Here is a 22,970-nt window from a genome sequence, read left to right on the forward strand (position 1 = left end):
ACCAAAAGCTTCTCAAGCTCAAGCATTTACTTTTCTAGTTAGAGACCAACGCCTTGCGGCTAACAATGTAATATGTCTAACTAATTTCATAGACAATAGTCTTAGTCATCCCGAAGAATTTCTTGAACTTTGGTAATATATTCGTAAAAACACACAAAAAAGAATACTAAGTAAGGTTTCTGTTAAAAATACTTTTTGAAGTTTAAATGTAGTTTGTACATCTCCGATTTTAATATGGTATTACCAAATACCGTATCGAGCCGAAGTTTAATTTACCGATTACTGAATTACCGAGCCGATATTTACAAGTATGGTATGTGGTATCTTCTCTCAAATACCTATTACCAAATTATCGAATCCAAAGTTTAAAAATACAGAACCAAATATCGAACGCCCACCCTAGATAAGTAAATTCGAACTGAGGGAGTACTAATATCAACTTATTACAAGTTAAAAATGTATCAAAAATCATTGCACAATCAGTGGAAACTTAGAAACATGTTTTTCTCTATAGAAACCGAAAACAGGAGAAATATGAGTGCAAGAAATTAAATTCAGTTTTCAACAAAGCCTAAACATGTGGAATTTATAAAACCAAGGCGGCCACTGATGACGGAGTCTTTTGACCAGTAACTACTTTTTTCTCTGATTAAGGTTGATATAGTCAATTGATTTGCCAATAAGCTGGTCCCACCATCGATTATCAATCCCCCAAACCCAACGTGTTGGGAGTGTACAGACAGCAATGCACACACATCGTTGTACTAGTAATTGCTCAAAGTGCATGCAGATCTGCCTCTATAAATAGCTAGCATTCCTGATCACTCTCATCAAGTTGTCGTTAGGAAACACAAAAAGAGAGTTGCAAGGCAATAGAGTTGATAAGCCTCCTATCTAGAAGTTAACTAGTTATCGCCATGGCTTCATTACATAACTTGAAGACTTTGGCCATTGTTGCTCTTGCATTTGCCTCCTTGGTGCAAGTCACCCTAGGTAAGCATCCTTTTTCTTAATGAATTTTAATTTTATACTAATAGTATAATGAATTTTTTTACATCATCAGTATATTTTAACTTGTTAAAACATGTTATCTACCATTTATTCTACCTTATCAAACAACAATATCAAATAAAGTTTGTTTAATTACTAGCTCTTAAATGGTCTGATTGTATAAATACTTTTTTGCACCGTCAATGCAAACACTTAAACTCTTTCATATGCAAAAGATCTTATATGCGTTTGTATGCAGGGGACATTGCGTGCGAGAACTTAAATGAAGATTCTTGTGCATTTGCAATATCAAGCACAGGGAATCGTTGCGTGCTAGAGAAGCATCTGCGAAGGAGCGGTGAAGAAGTATACACATGCCGAGCATCAGAAATCGAAGCTGATAAGCTCAACGATTGGATCGAAACTGATGAATGCATTGAGGCATGTGGCGTCGATAGAAACGCCCTCGGCATTTCTTCGGACGCTCTGCTCGAGTCTCGCTTTACCAACAAGTTATGTTCCTCTGCCTGCTACAAGCACTGCCCCAACATTATTGACCTCTACTTCAATCTTGCTGCTGGTGAAGGTATTAACATGACATTAAAAAATTACACTAGCTAATAGTGAATTCTAATACTCTGTTCCACGTTACGTGATGTAGTCTTGAATAGGCGGAAAGTTTAAACGAGAGATGCTGATCTTTGAAACTTGTCGTTTAAAACATGTCACAGTGTTAGGTATAACTATAAAGCTTTTAAATCTTGTAACATTAAACATACTATAACATTCGTGGTTAAAAACTTCTCGTATAGAATAAGAAATTTAAAGTTATTTATTTCCTAATTTAAAAGTGTGAATAGACGTAAAAATATAAGGGTGTCACATAAAAATAATAGCAAGTTAGTTATTATTTGACTAGATTATCGATCAATGTATTATAGTTTTACTTGTAAATATTTTATGTGAGTAATATGATTGTCGAATTACGTTTTTCAGGAAAATCTCATGTCAATTTTATTTCTTTGTTTGGCCATAGGTGTATATCTGCCCAAGCTGTGTGCAGAGAAAAAGGGACATGGACGCCGTGAAATGGCTGAGATCAGAAGCTCGGGATTTGTCGCACCAGCACCGGAATCAGATGTCAAGCCCCTCAATTTCATGATTGCTCCTGCAATGCCTCCTTTCTAAATTCACTAAAGTTTTTGCATTAAACTTAGCATTATAAGTATACAATAGCTTTTAGCTACTACTAGTACTAAAATAAGGACTCTGGGTTGACCCAGTTAATAGGATAGATTTGTATCGTTGTGTGTTTTGTTACATTTCACAATACTGGTGGAGAAATGCCTCAGAGATCTACAATGCATTCCCCCTGCTCGGCCTATTTCCCTGTTATCTTATAATAGAGTATTGATGTGTTTTATTAGCAATGGGGTACTTCATTGGTTCTGTACTTCTGTTTTTATTTCCATTAGAGCAAAAATTCGATCTTGCTGCTTTATTATAGTGGAAGCAAAATTTTATTAAAAACCTAATGAGCCTTTTGCACCTTCAAGCCTTTGTATTAAACTTTGTATGTTGTTCTATATTCTTGGAGAACAAATATATCACAAGATGTCTATAGTGTCCATTTGGATTGGTTTTTGGCTTTTGGCTTTTGACTTTTGACTTATAAGTATGAGTCATAAGGTACAAATTTTAACTTATAATTTTTGATTTGTTTGTAGCATTTTAAGCCAAAAGTCATAGGTTAAAATTTTTAAATATGACTTTTGACTTATTTTTAACATTTTAGCTTAAAAATTAAATGCTTATAAACACTTTTTAAATTTACCCAAACACTTCAAAAATATTTAAAAGTCAATTTTAGCTTAAAAGCACTTAAAATAAATCAATCCAAACGGGTCATCCTACAAGAAAACTGTTATTAACAATCCTCGAATTATAGAGAAAATTCAAAGAAAAGAATTAAGGAAGAAACAAAATTATACTCATAAATATTCATCAATAAAATTTATGTTTCATCATCAACAAAGTGTTGCAAACAAACACTTTGCTTTGAAGAAGACCATATTTGATGTCTTGCTCGGTTTGTGAATACCCCCAAAAATTTCATGGGATGTGTAAAAGAAATATATAATCCTACTATATAGACACAAGCTAGAGTTAGAGTAAAGCAGCATCTAAGAACAAGCTAGAGTTAGAGTAAAGCAGCATCTAAGAAGCTTAACAAAAGTTGGGCACATCTCGTAAGAGTTCCGCAAAATTTTGATTCGTAAGATACTGGACTCCAAACCTTGGCATTATCGTTTCATCAAACATGTAGAGTGCATACCTTTCATTCATAACTACACCAGTCCATCTCCCAAGCAATTCAGACATCGCTGCACCCTGCAAAATCCTCATATTCTCATTCGCAAATTAACTCAAAAAACTGTGAGAAAATTTGAAATTTGGAAGTGACTCACTTGTGGCCATCGCAAGTAGGACAAACACATGGATTTATAAACACAGGATCATAAAGTGGCGACCAACTTATTGTACCATTTCCCTTGCAAACCTTACATTTATAAAATCCCTTTCCTCTACAATAGAAACAACGTTTCCCAAATTTTTCCTGCCACACAAAATCAAAGAAGACGAAAGGTCTGAAAATGGGATTGTGAAAATTTATGTCACACCTATAGCATTTTGAGATTCAAATTTGAAGATTTCACGATCAATTTTAAACTGTTTGACTATCAAAATTCGAACTATGCGTAATTATTTACCTTGTTGATTGAGGCTTTACGGCGAAGGATTGAAGTGGTGAGTGCAGATATAGTCATAGCTCCACCAAGAAGCACAATGGAGGCTGTTGCTAACGTGCGCACGACTGGCGGAATCATTTGACACCTTCGTTTCTTCTTTGTTTTCAGTTATCTATGCAGAAAGAAAAAATGCTGGGTATCTGTCTCTTGGAAAATTTTACTGTGGGTAGGGTGCGCAGGCCATGCTTGTGTGAGGTCTTATTAATTGGCATGTGTACCATGGGTCTCACTCCATTAATGTCTCTATTTTCATTTCTCTTTTCACACTTTTTTTAAAAAAAAATTAAAAGAACTTTACAAATAAATGTTAACACTTTCAAAAAGAATTAATTATAAGAGTAATATGAAAAGAATTAATTAGTATTTTCTTCATTTAGTAAGGTGGTAACTAATATAAGACAATTATTTTTAGTAAAATCAATTAATATGGAACGAAGTGAATAGTAATTTATTTTTTCATAATTAATTAATTAAGGTCATTAATGATGAAGAAAGTTAAGGATAAAAATAAAGATTTTTATTTTTACTTTAAGTTATAGTATTTGATTACGAGTAAACACTCATAAAGTTAATTTTCTTATTTTTGTACAAGTTAACATCATAATTTATCCAGTAATTTCATTTCATTGTCATTTTTTAGTTAGACATTTATAATTAATGAAAATGCATAATTGTAATTAAGTAAGCATTTGGCCTTTAGAGCTTAACAAAATAGAGTTGGAGTTGTGTTTGAATATATTTTTTAAAAAAAATTAGATTTTGAAAAAGACAACAAATAAATCATGAGATGAAAATATATAAAAATGCTTCCAATGGTGTGGCTTAGTGGTTCCACAAAGTGGGTTGAGCACGATGAGGTCTTAATTCAATAGAGATAAATATTAAATGATTTCTTTTCAGTATTTCATAAAATTAATCAAAGTGCACACAAATAAAATTGATCTAAAAAAATTAGATTATGAAAAAATTAAATTTAAAAAATGGAGAGAAAAGGTTGATGAGTTAAAAAGGTGGAGCCAAAAAAACAATGAAGGGTGAGAGGCTAACCAAAAAAAAAAAGATAAAGGGTGAGACGGTAACTGGTGGGACCCACTTATTTTTTAATTCAAAAAGTAATTTCCCACACATCAAGTCATATTTGAGCCTCAATCGTAATAAAATTTTCCCGGTCTCGTGTATGCGATTTCCAAAATGTTGGGTTTTAACTTTTTTAAGAGTGAGATTTTCTTGTGCAAATTTTACTTTTGTGTTAATTATGTGAGATTTTATACACAAATTTCATCTAAATTCTTTATTTGTCCCATTTTATATGACATATTTTTTTAGTTAGTCCCAAAAATTGATATTATTTGCAATAAAAATTAACATGGCAAATAATAAATTGCAATCACAAAACAAATCTGAAAAAATATAATTTTATTGATAAATATGTGGATACAATTTCTGTTTGTTCCCTTGATTTTTCTCTCTAAATTTTTTCCGTCATTTGAGGATAGTTAGTTAGTAGCGTATTTCTCAAAAATAGAGAGATTTAAATTTGATATGAATTTTTACGTAATTCGAGCGCGTTAGTAGCGTATTTTTCGAACGTAGGAAAATTTCAAGGATCGTCGGTAGCATATTTCTCGAAAGTAGGAAGATTCAAATTTAATTTGAATTTTCTTCGTAATTCGAAGGTCGTTAGTAGCGTATTTTTTTAACGTAGGAAGATTTAAATTTGACCTCCATCAAAGGAATTTTTTGTAGATTTTCTTGAAGTATTTGATTATCCCGAAAAGATGACAGAATTTTGGTCTCTTTTGTGAATATTCCATGAGTTTATGAAATTTTGGAGATGTCTCCTTAGAGGAAGATAGGAAGATGTTACCATTTAAAAAGACATGATTTAGGATTTAGGATAGAGTAGTCTTGAAGCTAGGTATAACGTAAAGTAGCCTCCACGAATTCTAAACGATTTTGTATTCTTTTTATAGAATTCATAAAATTTTGATGTTTACGGATATATTTTTATTTTTAGTAATAATTTAACTTTAAAATATTCACTTTACCCTTACTAAAATAATTTACAACTGCACAAACTTTTATGTTTTAAATTTTAGATCACAAGTTTTAAAAAATTTACTTTTTTGCTTTAACTTCATGTGAAGTCAAACTGCATCCCATAAATTAGAAGAGGGGGAGTTTGATATAGGAAGTGCTAAATGGCCATAATTTTTTTGCCCAAAAATGACCACAAATGTACAAAGACTATATTATTCTTTTTCCTTAAAAAAAAATCAATATTTACTATCTTCTAAATTCAAAATGTTAAATGCAACTAAAATTTATGTTGGGTAGATTATGAGTTATGACTATCATTAAATATGGAAGAGGAATATTTATTTAACTTTAAAATGGGAGACCCATCTTAACTTCACCTTCTGCTCAGTCTCACCCTTCCCTTTTCGTCCTTCTCCCTCAATTTCTCTTTAGTCTATTTTTTACCATCAAAATTTAAAACTAATTTTATTATGTTATAAATGTATCATATATAGTGAATGTCTATTTTACCATATATAGTGAATATCTATACCTACTTTATCATATATTGTGTATGTCTATTTACGGAAAAGTTACAAACCCCAAAGTTAGTTTCCTCTATAAATAAAGGGGTTTTCTTTCATTGTAATTCATCCCTCAAGAGAAATAAGAATTACTTTCTATTCTCTCTCTACTCTTCTTCTTTATTATTTATTAGTTTATAACACGTTATCAGCACGAGACTCTACCAAACAAAGTGAGATTATAAATATATAGGTAATTTCAAGGTTAGTAATTCCTTATATTATTTGTCTTTTGCTACTGATGATATAATTATTGTTGGATTTGTTGGATTTGAGAGAAAGTAATGGTTTGGAACCATTTATACTTTAAAATTTATTCCCGAACAATAGTATTGTTTAAAGGAATGATAAGATGTTGTGTTCAAGTTCCATCGATTAATAGCCTAAGACGCCTTTACATGGATAAGACATTAAGTTTGAATCTCAATGCATCATATTAATGATATAATGATGGCTAAGGTAAACCAATATGTTTTTGGTGAAAGACATGAAATTTGTCTCATTGAATATAATTCATTCCCTGAAGTGAATGTGGTAGCAATAAATCATATGTAAACCTCGATTTGCTCTTGTAGTAGCAATATCTTGAAAGAGGTTCTAAGCTATCATAATTTGATAGGCTTAAAGTACGATTATATTCCATTCAGGGGAATGAGAATTTTAATTGTTATAAGCACAGATCCATTCTCTAGGGTGAATGTGATAATATTTAGTAAAGCTTGTAAATACAAATGTGCACGTGATTATGATGGTATCACAACTCACCTCCGAAAGAGACTGAATAATTAAGAAGAATTATTTTAAAATCTACTTCTAAAGTAGTAAATCTGAAATTTATTCATGTAATAGTAAATCTGAAATTTACTAAAGTAAAAGGTACTTGTCATAGTAAACTTGGAGTTTGCTAGAATAAAAGTTCATAAATTGACATAAACAATTGCGACATCCCAAAGATATGCATACTGAGTATTGAACATATATTGAAGAATTAGAAAATTCTTTATTACTTTTAATCTTGCTTGTTCTCATGATAAGTTGGTTGGACCAACTAATGTTGGGATTGGATCCCTTAAATCTGAAAAGTATAAAAAGTGAGTGAGGGCCCGTTCACCTATCATGTGATCTATTAAGATGCATCAGTAAGATGATCACATGTACATTCATTGACAACCTGTAGTTTGACATTCATAAAGTTGTTTACTCAATAAAATTGATTTAAGAACATAACTTTTAGATTGTGTAATCAAGATAATTTATCTTGATGATGATGGTTTAGCATTGAATGTCTTCGATCAATAGCTAAACCATTGTTAATGAGAACAAAACTTCATGTGTTGGTCTGAAATATGATATGTTACATACAATAGCAGTTGTATGCATTAGATCAATAAATTATGATTATTTCTTCTCTCGCAATTGGTTCAAGGTCAGGAACCAATTATTTCAAAATAATTTTGATGTACGGTATACGATTAATGAATATATCATGATGCACAACGATGGATTACTCAAAGAATATGGAGGAAGTATGTTAGTTTTCCTAACATAAGGGGGAGATTATAAGCATCCATAAAATATGTTAGGAATTATTATCAGATCTTCATTCAAAAGATAATTCAAGTGAAATGCCGAAAGCATCTCATATTAAGCTGCAAGTGCTCCTATTTTCTGTTCCTAAAGGACAATGTCTATGCATGCATGAAGGGTGGTAAACTAATCAGTTTTAAATGAAATAATCCTTGAAAAGGATAAGGAGCAAATAATCATAACAAGAAGGCAATGTGCTCTTGAAGAGCCTACGACATAACACTTTATGAAACTTTATTAGAGGTTTAGATACCTAAAAATAATAAAGTGATGAGATCTCAAAATGTTATGTCATATTGTGAACCGATACGAAATGATGTATCATCAATATCATTGATACAATATTGGAGCAATATTGTAAAAGATACAAGGATCTTAATTCTATGTTTATTTAAGCATGCTGACGTAGAAATATTTATCAAGTGACATTAAAGAATGCATTTTGGTAAGTGTAAAAATTATTTGATTTGCAGTTCAGACACTTGAAGATGTCGCACATAATATACTAAATATTGTCACTTGACAAAAATCTATATGAAAATTCCTAAAGGATTCAAAATGCCCGAAACATATGAAGTTTCTGGAAAACTTATTTATTATCCTTATAAGGGATAAGTTGATGGTTTGAAAATCATTGAAACTCTTGGAGAGTTTTCAAAAGCAATAAGATTATTTTCTGAAATGAGAAACATACCGAATTGGATTGGTCCTGAAGTATCACATTTTAGTCTAATTGGTGTACTAATGTATCTTGCAAATACTACAAGACCTGGTATAACCTTTTTAGTTAATTTGTTAGCAAGATATAGTTCTGCTCCTACTAGGAGACGTCGAAATAAGATCAAACATGTGATCTTCTTTTATTCTAAAGATTGCAGTTCCGATCTTCTTAGTTATGCTAATGTTGGGTACTTATCTACCCCACATAAAGCTCGGTCTCAAACAAGCTATGTGTTTATATGTGGGGGTACTGTCATATTTTGGAGATCTACAAAGCAATAGTAGCCACCTCATCGAATTATGTTGATATTATAGCTATTCATGAAGTAAGCCGAGAATGTGTGTGGTTGAGGTCCATAATACATCTCATTCCAGAAAAATGTGATTTGAAATGTGATAAAGTATCCACAATTTTATATGAAGATAATGAAACATGCATAGCACAACTTAAGGGAGGATTCATAAAAGGAGATAGAATGAAACACATTTCGCCAAAGCTTTTCTGTACACATGAGCTCTATAAAAATAGTGATATTAACGTGCAACAGATTCGTTCAAGTGACAATATGATTGATTTATTCACCAAGTCTCTTCCAACTACAACTTTCAAGAAAATGGTGCACAAGATCGGAATGCAAAGGTTCAAGAATATTCTCATTAAGGAGAGTCATGTGCTTTGTACTCTTTTTTCCTTACGAGATTTTATCCCACTGTGTTTTCCTTGTAAAATTTTTAACGAGGCAGCATATATGCGTATTATCTATCAATTAGACATTCAAATGAGAGTGTTATAAATGTATCATATATAGTGAATGTCTACTTTACCATATATAGCGAATACCTATACCTACTTTACCATATATTGTGTATGTCTATTTATGAAAAAGTTACAAACCCCAAGGTTAGTTTTTCCCTATAAAGAAAGGGGTTTTCTTTTATTGTAATTTATCCCTCAAGAGAAATAAGAATTACTCTGTATTCTCTCTCTACTCTTCTCTTTTATTCTTTAGTAGTTTATAACATATTATATATTGATCATAATTTTTTAAAATATTTTTAGATAAAGGCCATTAATGGTTAGCTGAATTTTGAACTTATCACAAAAAATTATTTATTTATTTATTTATTTATTATATAAAATTCCTTCCATTCTATAGTTTATCGCAAAAGTGTTTTTCTTAAAACATTAACAAAAAGTTTTAAAAAATATGAAAAATATAATTTTTATAATGTGTCAATGTTTATCATCTCTAAAATATTTAGAATTTTGATTATCATTATTGAATATTTTTGAAATTAGACTTATAAATTATTTAAATATAGTTTAAATTTATTGAAATATAATAATTAATTAAAACTATTTAATTAGAGGACATATTAGTAATGAATATAAGTAATATTCACAAGTTATCACATTACCGTAATATAGAGGTACAAAACTACAATAATAATGCGTCTTGATATCTTTAGTTGTTGTTAACTATGGTTCACACATGTGAACTTTGTGATTTTCACGATTTCTACAATATGTCAATATCTATTATGTGTATAATGATTTGAATTTTGACTGTCGTTAGTGAAATATATTAAATTGCATTTAAAATTTATTTAAATATATAGCTTAAATTTTATTTAAATAGAATATTACTTAATTAGAGATCTTATTAATAACAAATATAAATTATAATTTTCACATTATAAAATCAACGTAACATAAGGGCGTAAGACGACAACATCAATGTTTGACTCTCATGAGTTGCTGTTAACTAGGATCAAAACATATGAACTATATGATTTTTATATTATGTCGATGTCTACCATGTTTAAAGTTATAACGATAAAAAAATTGATGAAATATATGAAATTTGTGATTTTGTGTGATTGACAATTTCACCCCTCCCCATTATTACATTATGGTATTTCTGGGGTGTAGGAGTGATTGGCATGGTGTTCGATGCATTTTGATACCATTTATGCGATATTGTGGTTTTTGATGGCTTCGAGAGCCTTATTTTAGACTTATAGGAATATCTTTTGATATGTACAATGGATGGACGAACGGATTGGACAACAGTTCTGAAATATCAATTTTAGGCTAGGTAGACCTTTATTTCAGATCTCGGTGCACCCGAGCTCACTTTGACCTATTGATCAGAAAGTTAAAAAAATTAAAAATATGAGTGTGGGACCCACATTTGATCGAAACGATCTCGGATAAAAAAATTAACTTTTCCGGCAGATCTGCAATGTCGATTTTAGGGTGTTAGCATATTTGGTGTGGTTTTACGACTTTCAAATCTCATTTCGATCCTCGATTTGAAAAATTATAATTTCGAGTTTCGAGGGTCAACTTTGTGAAATGATATTTTTTCAAAAATTTGAATTCGCCAACGCATCTAGAATGTCGAATTTAGTGTGGTTACATAGTTAATTTGCATATATCGGACTCCAAACGAATCTCGAACACCCCGTCGAAGTGCAGGTTGAACTTTAAAAAGAAAAGACAGTTGTTATAGTAGATTTTCTACTATATATAGCAATTTTTCCCTTTTTTTTGGCCTATTTTGCTCATTTTTCATCTTGCCTCTTAAAGTTACACCCTAAAATAGTATGGGACCTTAAAAGTGAAGTTTGTGGGAGTTTGGAAAGCTAGATTAACACCTATTTTTTGATTTTATTACGGATTTAAGGTAAGAATTCACCTTTTTTAGTAATTTCTTGATAAATTTCTTAAAACTCCAAAAATCTTAGGGCTTAATTTTAAACCTCAATTCACTCCTTTTCACTTGAATAATATTTTTATCTTATAATTATTACTTTTTCATCAATTTAACCTTCAAAACAACCTCGATTCTTGATTTTAACCCGAATTTGAAAGATTTTTACCTAGTAAAGCTCAAAAATAGTTTTTCTTCAATTTAAACCTCGTTTTTACTCGATTTAACTTGGATTTTTAGCTGTAGGTTTTTAAAAATATGGGGAACATGTTTTGAAGTAAAGTTTCATTTTTTCCTTCATTTTCGAAAATCCATTTCGGGGGTCCGTTTTGATCCCGAACTAAAAGTAGTCAATAGGGTGTCATTGGTATTGTTTTGACGTGTAGATTTCATATTTGATATTTTTAGTAGAGTACGATATTGTTCGTGAAAAGTAAGATTGTTGGTTCAAAGTGTAGCGAACCGGGTTTGGCTTTTGAGGTAGGTTATGACTTAACTCTTTTAGACTGGGCTGGTAGTAAATGATGGTACAAATACATGTTAAGGGTGGGAACTAATCATGAAAAATGGCTATCTATGTTTTGTGTTCGTGTGGGGCCTATATGTGATGTAATCGTCGAAATTGAGATATTATGTGATATGTGTAACCATGTGGGGTCCTATGTGATATTGATAGCCTTGAATACTTGTGAATAAGTGTATTATGTTGTTAAAATGCTTAATGTGGTACCATTGTTGTATTGTGATTATATTTATACTTTATTGGCATATGAGACATGTGAAAATTCACGAATGAACAAAAATAATGAGTAGATATTGGCTCATATGAATGTGAAAATGTATCATTGTGGTTGGTTGTGGATATATATCATATGGTTGGTTGTGAAAATACTCATTGTGATTGGTTGTGAGCATTACATCCGCATATCATACTCATCCATGAAATATTGGTACCACCGTGGCAATACTTTTTAAAAAAAAACACTCCCCAAGGGATATGTCGGGGAAGAGATATTGTAACACATTATAAGACCCTTTCTGAGGGATGTGCCAGAAAGGAGATATGAGATATGTGAATTGTATACGGGTTAATGAAACCCCCATGGGTCTTACGTCAAGAAGCTTTAGCTTCATAGGTGTATACGGGAATTGTACAACGATCCCAGAGGTTGTGCAACGACCTCGTGCATCATCATCATCATATACATTGCACTTACTTTATTGTGTTTATATTGTGTTATATTGCCATATTGACTTGTCATCTATATATTTGTCTTATCTTCTTTTACTTGTATTTATTGATCTTGTATATGCATGTTTCCCTTGTTCTACTTATATGTGATATAATGCATAATTTTGTCTTATCTTAGTGTGATGTTATAATACATGTGATATATTAGAACTATTAGCGCAAGCGGTGAGGGCTACCGTTGTGGGACATTTTTTTATTGCAGGTGGCGTACCCTTAGTGTATACTTTGTATGCTTTATTTACTACTTTGTTTGGTCGGCCTATGATACCTATTGAGTACAACTGGACCGTACTCATGTCTACTACGCCCTTTCGATGCAGGTCCTAGCTCGAGTGCGCTCAACTTGCTTGACTAAAGCGATTGTTAGAGCTTCCAAGGTAGTGGTTGGACATTCACGCATCCGAAGTTCACCTTTATCTTTCTATAATAGTTATGTCTTTATTAGTATTCGAAGACAGATATTATTGTATTGTGTTATTTTTCTGATGTATTTGACTCTCGTATTGTATTAGTAGTTCTTACACTATTGAAACCTGGTTTTGGGCATGATTGATATTTTGGATAAGTTTTTTTCGCATTGTTATGATTACTTATATGGTTCGACTTCGTTCTAGAAGCCTTACCTTGGATGTTTCTGTCTTTTCCTCTTTTTGTATCAGTTTGAGTGATAGGATTACTTGTCAAGGTACACTGCGATAAGTGCCATCATGACCCTCGTTTTTGGGTCGTGACAAATTGGTATTAGAGCAGCCATGTTTCATTGGTCTCAACAGTGTAAGAATAGAATGTCTAATAGAGTCTCGCGGATCGGTACATAGATGTCTGTATCTATCTTTCAGAGACTATAGGACGTCTTTAGGAAACTTTTCTCATTTTATTCTTTATCGTGCAAAGTTGTTTTAGACCTTGTGTTTTGAGTTATGTTTCACTCTTTTTGTGTGGATGGTGTTGCTTATATGACCTATCAGTTGGGAGATGGTACTAGAGATTATTGAAGGTTGTTTGTGAGCTATAGACTTTTTGATTCTCCTGAGATGACTTAGGATCAGTTTGTCGATGCCTTCTTGGAGAGATTTGTGCCTTTCAGTTTGAGAGATACTATGAGGGACGAGTTTGATCATTTAGAGCAAGGCTCTATGATAGTTGTGGAGTACAAGGCACGCTTTCATGCCCTGTTCAGATATTTCTATGATAGAATTTTCATCGAGTTTGGGAAGGTTTAAAAGTTTGTGAAGGGTTTGAAGGTTTTTATTTTAGTTGGCTACATCTCAAATTGTTGTGTTTAGGGCTTCTTTTCAGAGTATTGTGGATCATGCTAAGATGAAAGAGGATATTCTTAGTGCATCTTAAGGAGGCGCCAATAAGGCATGACTTTTTGGTGAGTTCAGGAGTCAGACCTATCAAGGTAGAGATTTTAGAGGTTCTCGTGGATACCATGGTAGGACAGTGCAGGCGACTTTATAGAGTTCAGGTGGTGGATCTTCTAGTTCATCAGTTTAGGGTGGTCTTTCGGGCCTAGTTGTACCTTCTCCTGTTGAGGCTGGTCATAAAGGTTGTTATAAGTGTGATGAGATTATCTATATGGCCAGGAACTATCCCCGTTGGGTGATTTAGGCTACTCTTATTTTAGTTGTGAGAGGTAGGGGTTCTACCAAAGGTGCAAGAGGTAAATATGATGGTGGCCCTGGGGCCACCCAGGCAGTTGGTGGTTGGGGTCAGTGTTATGCTATACCAGCCAGACCTGAGGCAGAGGCTTCTGTTGTTGTGATTACATGTATCGTTCCCATTTGTTTAGACCCGCATCTGTATTATTTGATCCTAGATTAAATTTTTTCTATGTATGTGTATTTTACTTTGGGTTTGATTATTTTAGTAAACCTCTTCACATGCCTATTCGTGTATCTACCCCGATAAGTGATTCTTTAATGGTGGATCGGGTGCACCGATCTTGTGTTATGACTTTTGTCGGGCGTGAGACTTTGGTAGACTTGTTTGTGTTAGACATGGTGGATTTCGATGTTATTTTGGGTATGGATTTATTGACTCCTTATCATGTTGTGTTAGATTATTTTGATAAGATTGTGACTTTAGCTTCACCGGGTATGCCAAGAATAGCTTGGAAGAGTGCACTTCATTCGGGTCCTAAGAGGATTATATCTTAGTTCAGGCTTGTAAATTGGTTGAGAGGGGTTGTTTATCTTACTTGGATCATATTTGTGACACCAGTTTTGTATCACCTCCTTCTTTGGATTCTGTCTGTGTTGTCCGTGAGTTTATGGATGTATTTTCTATGAACTTGCCTCGTAAGCCTCCAGATTGAGATATTGATTTCACTATTGATGTTGAGCCGGGCACCAAGCCTATTTCTATTCTTTCTTATAGGATGGCCCTAGCAGAGTTGAAAGAACTAAATAATCAGTTGTATGAGTTGTTGGATAAAGGATTTATCAGACCTAGTGTTTCAACTTAGGGTGTGCCTATCTTATTTGTGAAGAAAAAGGATGGGTCTATACGGATGTGTATTGATTATCGACAGTTGAATAAGGTGAGGACTAAGAATGAGTATCCTCTTTCTCGCATTGATGATTTATTTGATCAGCTTCAGGGTATTAAGGTGTTTTCAAAGATTAATATAAGGTTCGATTATCGCCAGTTGAGGATTAGAGATTCGAATATTTTGAAGACAACTTTTCAAACTCGATATGGTTATTATGAGTTTTTGGTCATGTCTTTTGGGTTGACCAATGCCTCCCGTATTGATGGAGTTGATAAATGGGTGTTTCGACCATATCTTGACTCCTTGTTATTGTATTTATAGATAATTTCTTGGTGTATTCCAAGAGTGAGGTTGAGCATGAGGAACATTTACTGATTGAGGGATGACAAGTTGTATGCCAAGTTTTCTAAGTTCGAGTTTTGATTAGAGTCTGTTCCTTTCTTGGGTTATGTAGTGTCTGAGGAGGGTGTTATGGTTGATCCAGCTAAGATTATCGCAGTTTGTGATTGGGCTATACCTATTTTAACCACCGAGATTCAGAGTTTTATTGGCTTAGCAGGCTATTATCGGTGTTTTGTTGAGGTTTTTTTATCCATTATAGCTCCATTGACTAAGTTGACCAAGAAGAAGATTTCTTTTCAGTGGTCCGATGCTTATGAGGCGAGCTTTCAAAAGCTCAAGGATTTGTTGACTTTAGCTCCTATCTTGACTTTGCCCAAGGAGGGCGTGGGTTTTACCTTCTTTTGTGATGCTTCAGGTGTTGGGTTAGATATTATGTTTATGCAGGAGGATAAGGTAATTGCTTATGCATCTGGTCAGTTAAAGCCTCATAAGAGGAATTATCCTACTCATGATTTAGAGTTGTGTGCAGTAGTGTTTGTCTTGAAGTTGTGGAGGCACTACTTTTATGGAGTCCATTATGAGATCTTCTCAGATTACCGTAGCCTTCAGTACTTCTTCACCCAGCGAGATCTTGATGTGAGGCAGCGCCGTTGACTTGAGTTGCTTAAGGATTATGACTTAACTATTCTCCATCATCTGGGCAAGGCTAATGTGGTTGCGGATGCCTTGAGATGAAAGTCAACTAACATGGGCAGCTTGGCACATCTTTTGACCCAAGAGAGGCCTTTAGTCTTAGAAGTTCAGTCTTTAGCTAACCAGATGATTAGGCTTGATATTTTGACACGTGGGCATGTTTTGGCTTTTGTAGAGGCTAGATCTTCTTTAATGGAGCAGATTCGAGTTTATCGGTTTGATAATGTTGGATTGAGGTTAATTTAAGATAAGGTGTTGAGTGGGAAGGCTAAGAAAGCCTCGCTTAATTCAGATAGAGTTTTGAGGATTGGGGGTCGAGTTTGGTGTCGAGAGTAGGTGATTGGATTAGGCTAATCTTGGTGGAGGCCCATTGTTCCAGATATTCTATCCACCCCAATGTGACTAAGATGTATCATGATTTGAGGCAGTGTTACTGGTGGGTGGTATAAGGCGAGATATGGCAGATTTTGCGGCTCATTGCCTATGTTATCAGCATGTGACGGACGAGCATATGAGACCTGGTGGATTACTTCAGAGGTTACCCATTCCCGGGTGGAAATGGGAATGGATCATCATGGATTTTGTGACTGGTTTGCCTCGTACATATTATGGTTCTGATGGTGTTTGGGTTATCATGGATCTATTGACTGAGTTATCTTATTTTATTTTGGTTCAAGTCTCATTCAGTACTGAGAGGTTGACTCGTATCTATATTCATGAGATTGTGCATCTGTATGGTACTTTGGTGTCCATTATTTCAGATCGAGGCCATGTGTTCACATCTAACTTTTAGAAGACTTTTCAGGATGAGTTGGGTACTCGGGTTAACTTAGCACAATATTTCACCCTAGACTGATGGCCAGTCAGAGTGGACTATTAAGGTTTTAGAGGATATACTCTACATGTATGTCATGGATTTTGATGAACAGTGGGAGCAATATTTAGCTTTAGCTGAGTTTCCATATGGTAATAGCTACTGTTTCAGTATTGATATGGCTCATTTTGAGGTGTTGTATGGTAGACGTTATCGCTCCCCAGTGGGTTGATTTGATATTTCAGAGGTGAGACCTCGAGGTACGGACTTTTTTCATGAGTTTTTTTATATATACTCGGTCATTCAGGATAGACTTAGAGCGACTTAGAGTAGGTAGAAGTGCTATGCTGATCGTAGACTTCATTCCTTAAGATTTGGTGTTGGTGATCGTATTTTTCTTTGAGTTTCACCCATGAAGGGTGCGATAAGGTTTGGGAAGAAGGGCAAGCTTAGCCCCAGGTATATTGGTCCATTTGAGATTTTTCAGACTTTTGGCGATGTGGCTTATGAGTTGGTTCTGCCCTCTGATTTATCAGTTGTTCATTTATTTTTTCATGTTTCTATGCTTCGTCGCTATATTTCTGATAGGTTTCATGCCATTCATTGGGAGTCGGTTCAGTTAAATGAGTGTTTGTTCTTTGTTGAGGAGCCAATCTCTATTTTGGCTAGGCATGTTTGACGGTTGTGCTCTAGATTTATCTCTGTGGTTAAGGTTCAGTGGCGACATTGACCTGTAATGAGGCTACTTGGGAGTTTGAGTTTGATATACGTAGTTCCTATCCCCAGCTCTTTATTGATTCAAGTATTTCTTTGCCTTAGTTCGAGGACGAACTAGATTTTTAGTGATGGATGATGTAACGATCTAAAAATTCGATAAAATATGTGAAATTTGTGATTTTGTATGATTTGACTATTTTACCCCTTTCCATTGTTGCATTATGGTATTTCTGGGGTGTGGGAGTGATTGGTATGGTTTTCGATGCATTAATGTGGTACCATTGTTTTATTGTGATTACATTCATACTTTATTGGCATATGAGACATGTGAAAATTTATGGATGAATGAAAATAATAAGTGGATATTGGCTCACATAGTTGTGAAAATGTATCATTATAGTTGGTTGTGGATATGTATCTGTGGATGGTTGTGGAAATACTCATTGTGATTGGTTGTGAGCATTACATCCTCATATCATACTCATTCATGAAACATTGGTACCATTGTGGCAACACCTAAGTAACATTGGCAACACCTTTTTAAAAAAACCCTTCCCGAGGGATGTGCCGGAGAGGAGATATAGTAACACCTTATAAAACTCTTTTCAAGGGATATGCCAGAAAGGATATATAACATATGTGGTTTGTATACGGGTTGACGAACCCCTCGTAGGTCCTACGTTGGGAAGCTTTATCTCCATAGATGTATACGGCGATTATATGAATGTGCCGAAAAGGAGATATGTGGATTGTATACAGATTGACGAACCCCTCATGGGTACTCATCGGGGAGCTTTAGCTCCGTAGGTGTACATGGAGATTGTTCGACAATCCCGGAGGTTGTGCGACGATCTCGTGCATCATCATCATCATATACATTGCACTTACTTTATTTTGTTTATATTGTGTTGTATTGCCATATTGATTTGTTATCTATGTATTTGTTGATCTTATATATGCATGTTTCCCTTGTTCTACTTATATGTGATGTAATGCATACTTGTGTTCTATCTTGGTGTGATGTTATAATATATGTGATATATTAGAACTATTAGTGCAAGAGGTATGGGCTACCGTTGTGGGGCATTTTCTGATTGTAAGAGACGTGCCGTTAGTGTATATTTTGTATGCTTTATTTACTACTTTCTTGGTCGTCCTATGATACCTACTGAGTACAAGTGGACCGTACTCATGTCTACTGCACCCTTGACTCGGGCGATTGTTGGAGCTTCCAAGAGAGCGGTTGGACATTTATGCGTTCGAAGTTCACTTCTATCTTTCTATATTAGTTGTGTCTTTATTAGTATTCAGAGACAGATATTATTTCTTTGTGGTTATTTTCTGGTGTATTTGATTCTCGGATTGTATTAGTAGTTCTTACACTATTGACACTTGATTTTGGGCATGATTGGTATTTTAGAGAAGTTTTTTCTGCATTGTTATGATTACTTATATGGTTCGGCTTTGTTCTAGAAGTCTTACCTTGAGATGTTTTTGTCTTTTCCTCTTTTTGTATCAGTTTGGGTGATAGCCTTACTTGTCAAGGTACGCCACGACAAGTGTCATCATGACCCTCACTTTTGGGTCGTGACAAAAGTATTTTGAATTCTAACTGTCAATATTGAAATATTTTGAAATTATATTTAAAAATTATTTAAATAGAATTTAAATTTATTTAAATATAATATTTAATAAAATTTCTTAATTAAAGGATATATTCAAACAAATATTAGTAATGATTCACAAATTATCAAATCAGTATAACATAAGGGTCCAAGGCTGCAATATTGATGCGTCTTGATATATTGAGTTTTTGTTAACTAGGATAAACACATGTGAACTGTATAATTTTTAGGATTCTATAATGTGTCGATGTCTATTATGTTTAAAATGTGTTTTAAAATTTTGACTGTTGTTATTATTCAAATTATTTAAATATATAGTTTAAATTTAAATTATTTAAATATACAGTTTAAATTTATTGCAAGTTGACTCGGACACCACAGTTATTAAAAAATGATTTAAACATAATTAATAATTAGAGGTCATATTAATAACATATATAAATAATAATTTGCAAGTGATCAAATCAGCGTAACACGAGAGCATAAGCCCCCAACAACATATCGGATGACTTTCTAGGATTTTTGTTTACTAGATTGACACACACGAACTATATGAGTTTTATGATTCCCATAATGTGTTGATGTCCACCATATCTAAAGTAAGACTCATATTTGATAGCAACTAACTCTTATAAATGATAATAAATTGATATTTAAGGTACATATATTATTAATTAATATATTAATAAATAAATATATATTTATAACTAATATTATAAAATAATTGGTTCATATTTTTTGATAACTTTACATGAACTATGTAGTTTAATTCAAAAGAAAAGAAAATATGAATATATAACTTCGTTACATAATAAAATTCTACTTTGATTCAATAATTAAAATAGTAGTGAAGTTAATCAGTTATGGTACATGAGGAAATAAATAAATAATAAAAATCAAAGTACGTGACATAACATAAAATTACAAGAAGTAATGATTGAGAAATAAAAAGAAAGGAAATGGAACATAAATAATGTAAAATAAAAAAATTAAGATTAAAAAGTAAAAGTCAAAATAGTAATAAAAAAATTGAATGAACTGAACGGAATAAATAAAAATTGAAATAATCAGTACTCACCCCTATAAACAATTAGACAGAAAAACTAACTGAGATATCCATGCGACACATTTTAGTTCGGAGAGAAATTGATGAAAGAGGCTAAATTGTTAATCTTTTTTCTTTTATTTTTAATTTGGAAATAATTTAAAATAAAAAGTTAGCAAATGTATAATTTATTTATTTATTTTATAAAGTAATTTTGTTGTGTCTAATGAGTGTGATATGAAATGATATAAATTATTTAATAGGATAAATCAACTATTAGCAATAATTTGCTTTCACTTTAACAACTTAAGTTAAAACCACCAGAGTTGGCATAATGATTCAGCGCTATGTCCCTTAAGCAAGAGGTCGGGGGTTCGATCCCCGCCTCTGGCGAATGGAGCAAACTCTGTGGCCAGTTTCCTACCGCAAAATGCGCTGACCGAGGAACGAAGGATTAGTTTCACGGCTGCCAGCTGTGGGGATACCTTGGGCAACCAAAAAAAAAAAACTTAAGCTATTTATAATTTTATTTAAATGTAATATTTTGTTTTATTCTTTCACTTTAAAATTATTTTATACATAAAATTTTAAAATATTTTTTAAAAATAGATATAATATTAGTGGGAGTGTGAGTGTAAGATTTGATGTATGCTTGATTTTCATGATTAGGGTTGACACTTATGAATTGATAATATTTATGATCTCTATAATATGTTGATGTCTATCATAATTAAAGTACTTTGAATTTTGAATGTTGCTATTGAAATATTTAAAATTTATATTTAAAAAATTATTTAAATCTGTAGTTTAAATTTTATTTAAACATAATAATTTATAAAATTACTTATTTGGACCTCATATTAATAGTAAATATGAGTAATGATTCACAAGTTGTTAAATCGACATAAAGTAAGGGCACAAAAACTACGATATTAATGTGTTAATACTCTCCTAAATCGTTGTTAACTAGGTAGAATAAACTTCTTTGAAAATAGATTACAAAAATGCAATACTAAAGTTTATATTTTTTTTCCAATTAGCTAGATGACAAAATTAAAAAGTAAAAGAGCTCCAAATCAGCGATGAAAACACAGTGAGAAAATTGACAATTTTAAAATTTAACTATTATTTTTTTAATTAAAAGTATTGTATTTTAGGATCTAAGTCAAATTAAATAGACAAAAAAATTCTAAATTTGTAACTCTTTCCCCCCCTTCTCATTTTACATCCATTAATCATTTTAAATTATTTTTTGTATGTCATACTCCTTTCATATCATAATTTTTATCATGTTTTGCTTCTCAGAAGTCCATTTAACTATTTTTGAAACTAAATTAATTAGAGCAACTCAATATTTTATGATTAAAATTTAAATATTTAAAAATTATACGAAAAGTACTATAAGTTACAATTTTTCTCAAATAAATTTGATGACTTTTTTTTTTTCCAATTATTAATCAAAATTCACACGATTTAACTCTTAATATGTGGGATGTGATAATAAATTTGAGTCCGAAGGAGTAACAATATACATCATAAATCTCTTTTTCTCTAATTTTAAAAAATTGTAATTAAAAAAATAATCAATATATGTTGTTTAAATTTATTTAAACATAACACTTATTAAAATTAGAGGTCATTTAATAACAAATATAAGTAATGACTTGTAAGCCATCAAATCGGCGTAACATAAGGAACGCAAGAGTCAAGACTACAATATTAACGAGTGACTCTCTTGAACTGTTGTTAAATGAGTTGACACGTATGGACTATATGATTTTATATTGTATCGACGTCTACTATAATTAAAGTATTTTGAATTAAGACAGTTGCTATTGAAATATTTAAAAATATGTTTTGAGTTGTAATTTAAATTAATTAAACATAAAATTAATAAAATTACTTAACTGAAAGTTATATTAATAACGAATATAAGTAATGTTCCACAAGTTACCAAATTGATATAACATAGTTGCGCAAGACTGCAACATTAATGAGTGATTCTTTTGGTTCATTGTTAACTAGGATCGACACATATAAATTATACAATTTTTATGACTTATATAACGTGTAAGTATCTATCATGTCTAAAGTATTTTGAGTTTTGACTGTTGTTAGTAAAATATTTTAAATTATGTCAAAAATTATATAAATATGTGGTTTAAATTTACTTAAACATAATGATTAGTAAAATTTACTTTTTAGAGGTTATATTAATAACAAATATAAGTAATGACTCGCAAATTATCAAATCGGTGTAACCTAAGGAAGCAAGACATAAACATAAATATGTGACTATGTTGATTGTTGGGTATAAATAGCCAAATTTTGAACTATATAATCTTTATAATTTTTATAATATGTCGATGTCTATTGTATCTAAAGTATTTTGAGTTTTGATTATCGTTGTTGAAATGGTATTAAATTATATTAAAAATATACTTAAATATGTGGTTTAAATTTACTTAGACATAATATGTGATGGAATTACTTAATTAGAGATCATAGTAATATAAGTTTAAATTTATACTATATATTATAAAATTTTAAAAATAATT

General features: G+C 32.2%; 2 protein-coding genes across 2 annotated transcripts; one reads left to right on the plus strand and one right to left on the minus strand.

The window, feature by feature from the left end:
• The first annotated feature begins 829 nt into the window (after nucleotides 1-829).
• LOC107858884 lies at nucleotides 830-2,545 on the plus strand. The gene is made up of 3 exons (XM_016703688.2): nucleotides 830-993; nucleotides 1,250-1,576; nucleotides 2,027-2,545. The coding sequence occupies exons 1-3, from the start codon at nucleotides 918-920 to the stop codon at nucleotides 2,176-2,178; spliced, it is 555 nt and encodes a 184-aa protein (XP_016559174.1). The 5' UTR covers nucleotides 830-917; the 3' UTR covers nucleotides 2,179-2,545.
• A 413-nt stretch (nucleotides 2,546-2,958) lies between these two features.
• Nucleotides 2,959-4,028, minus strand: LOC107861067. The gene is made up of 3 exons (XM_016706458.2): nucleotides 3,762-4,028; nucleotides 3,459-3,607; nucleotides 2,959-3,381 (listed from the first exon to the last, which is right to left on the minus strand). The coding sequence occupies exons 1-3, from the start codon at nucleotides 3,876-3,878 to the stop codon at nucleotides 3,339-3,341; spliced, it is 309 nt and encodes a 102-aa protein (XP_016561944.1). The 5' UTR covers nucleotides 3,879-4,028; the 3' UTR covers nucleotides 2,959-3,338.
• Between the last annotated feature and the right edge of the window lie 18,942 nt (nucleotides 4,029-22,970).

Source organism: Capsicum annuum, chromosome 3 (assembly GCF_002878395.1).
Source record: "Capsicum annuum cultivar UCD-10X-F1 chromosome 3, UCD10Xv1.1, whole genome shotgun sequence".
Classification (NCBI taxonomy): Eukaryota; Viridiplantae; Streptophyta; class Magnoliopsida; order Solanales; family Solanaceae; genus Capsicum; species Capsicum annuum.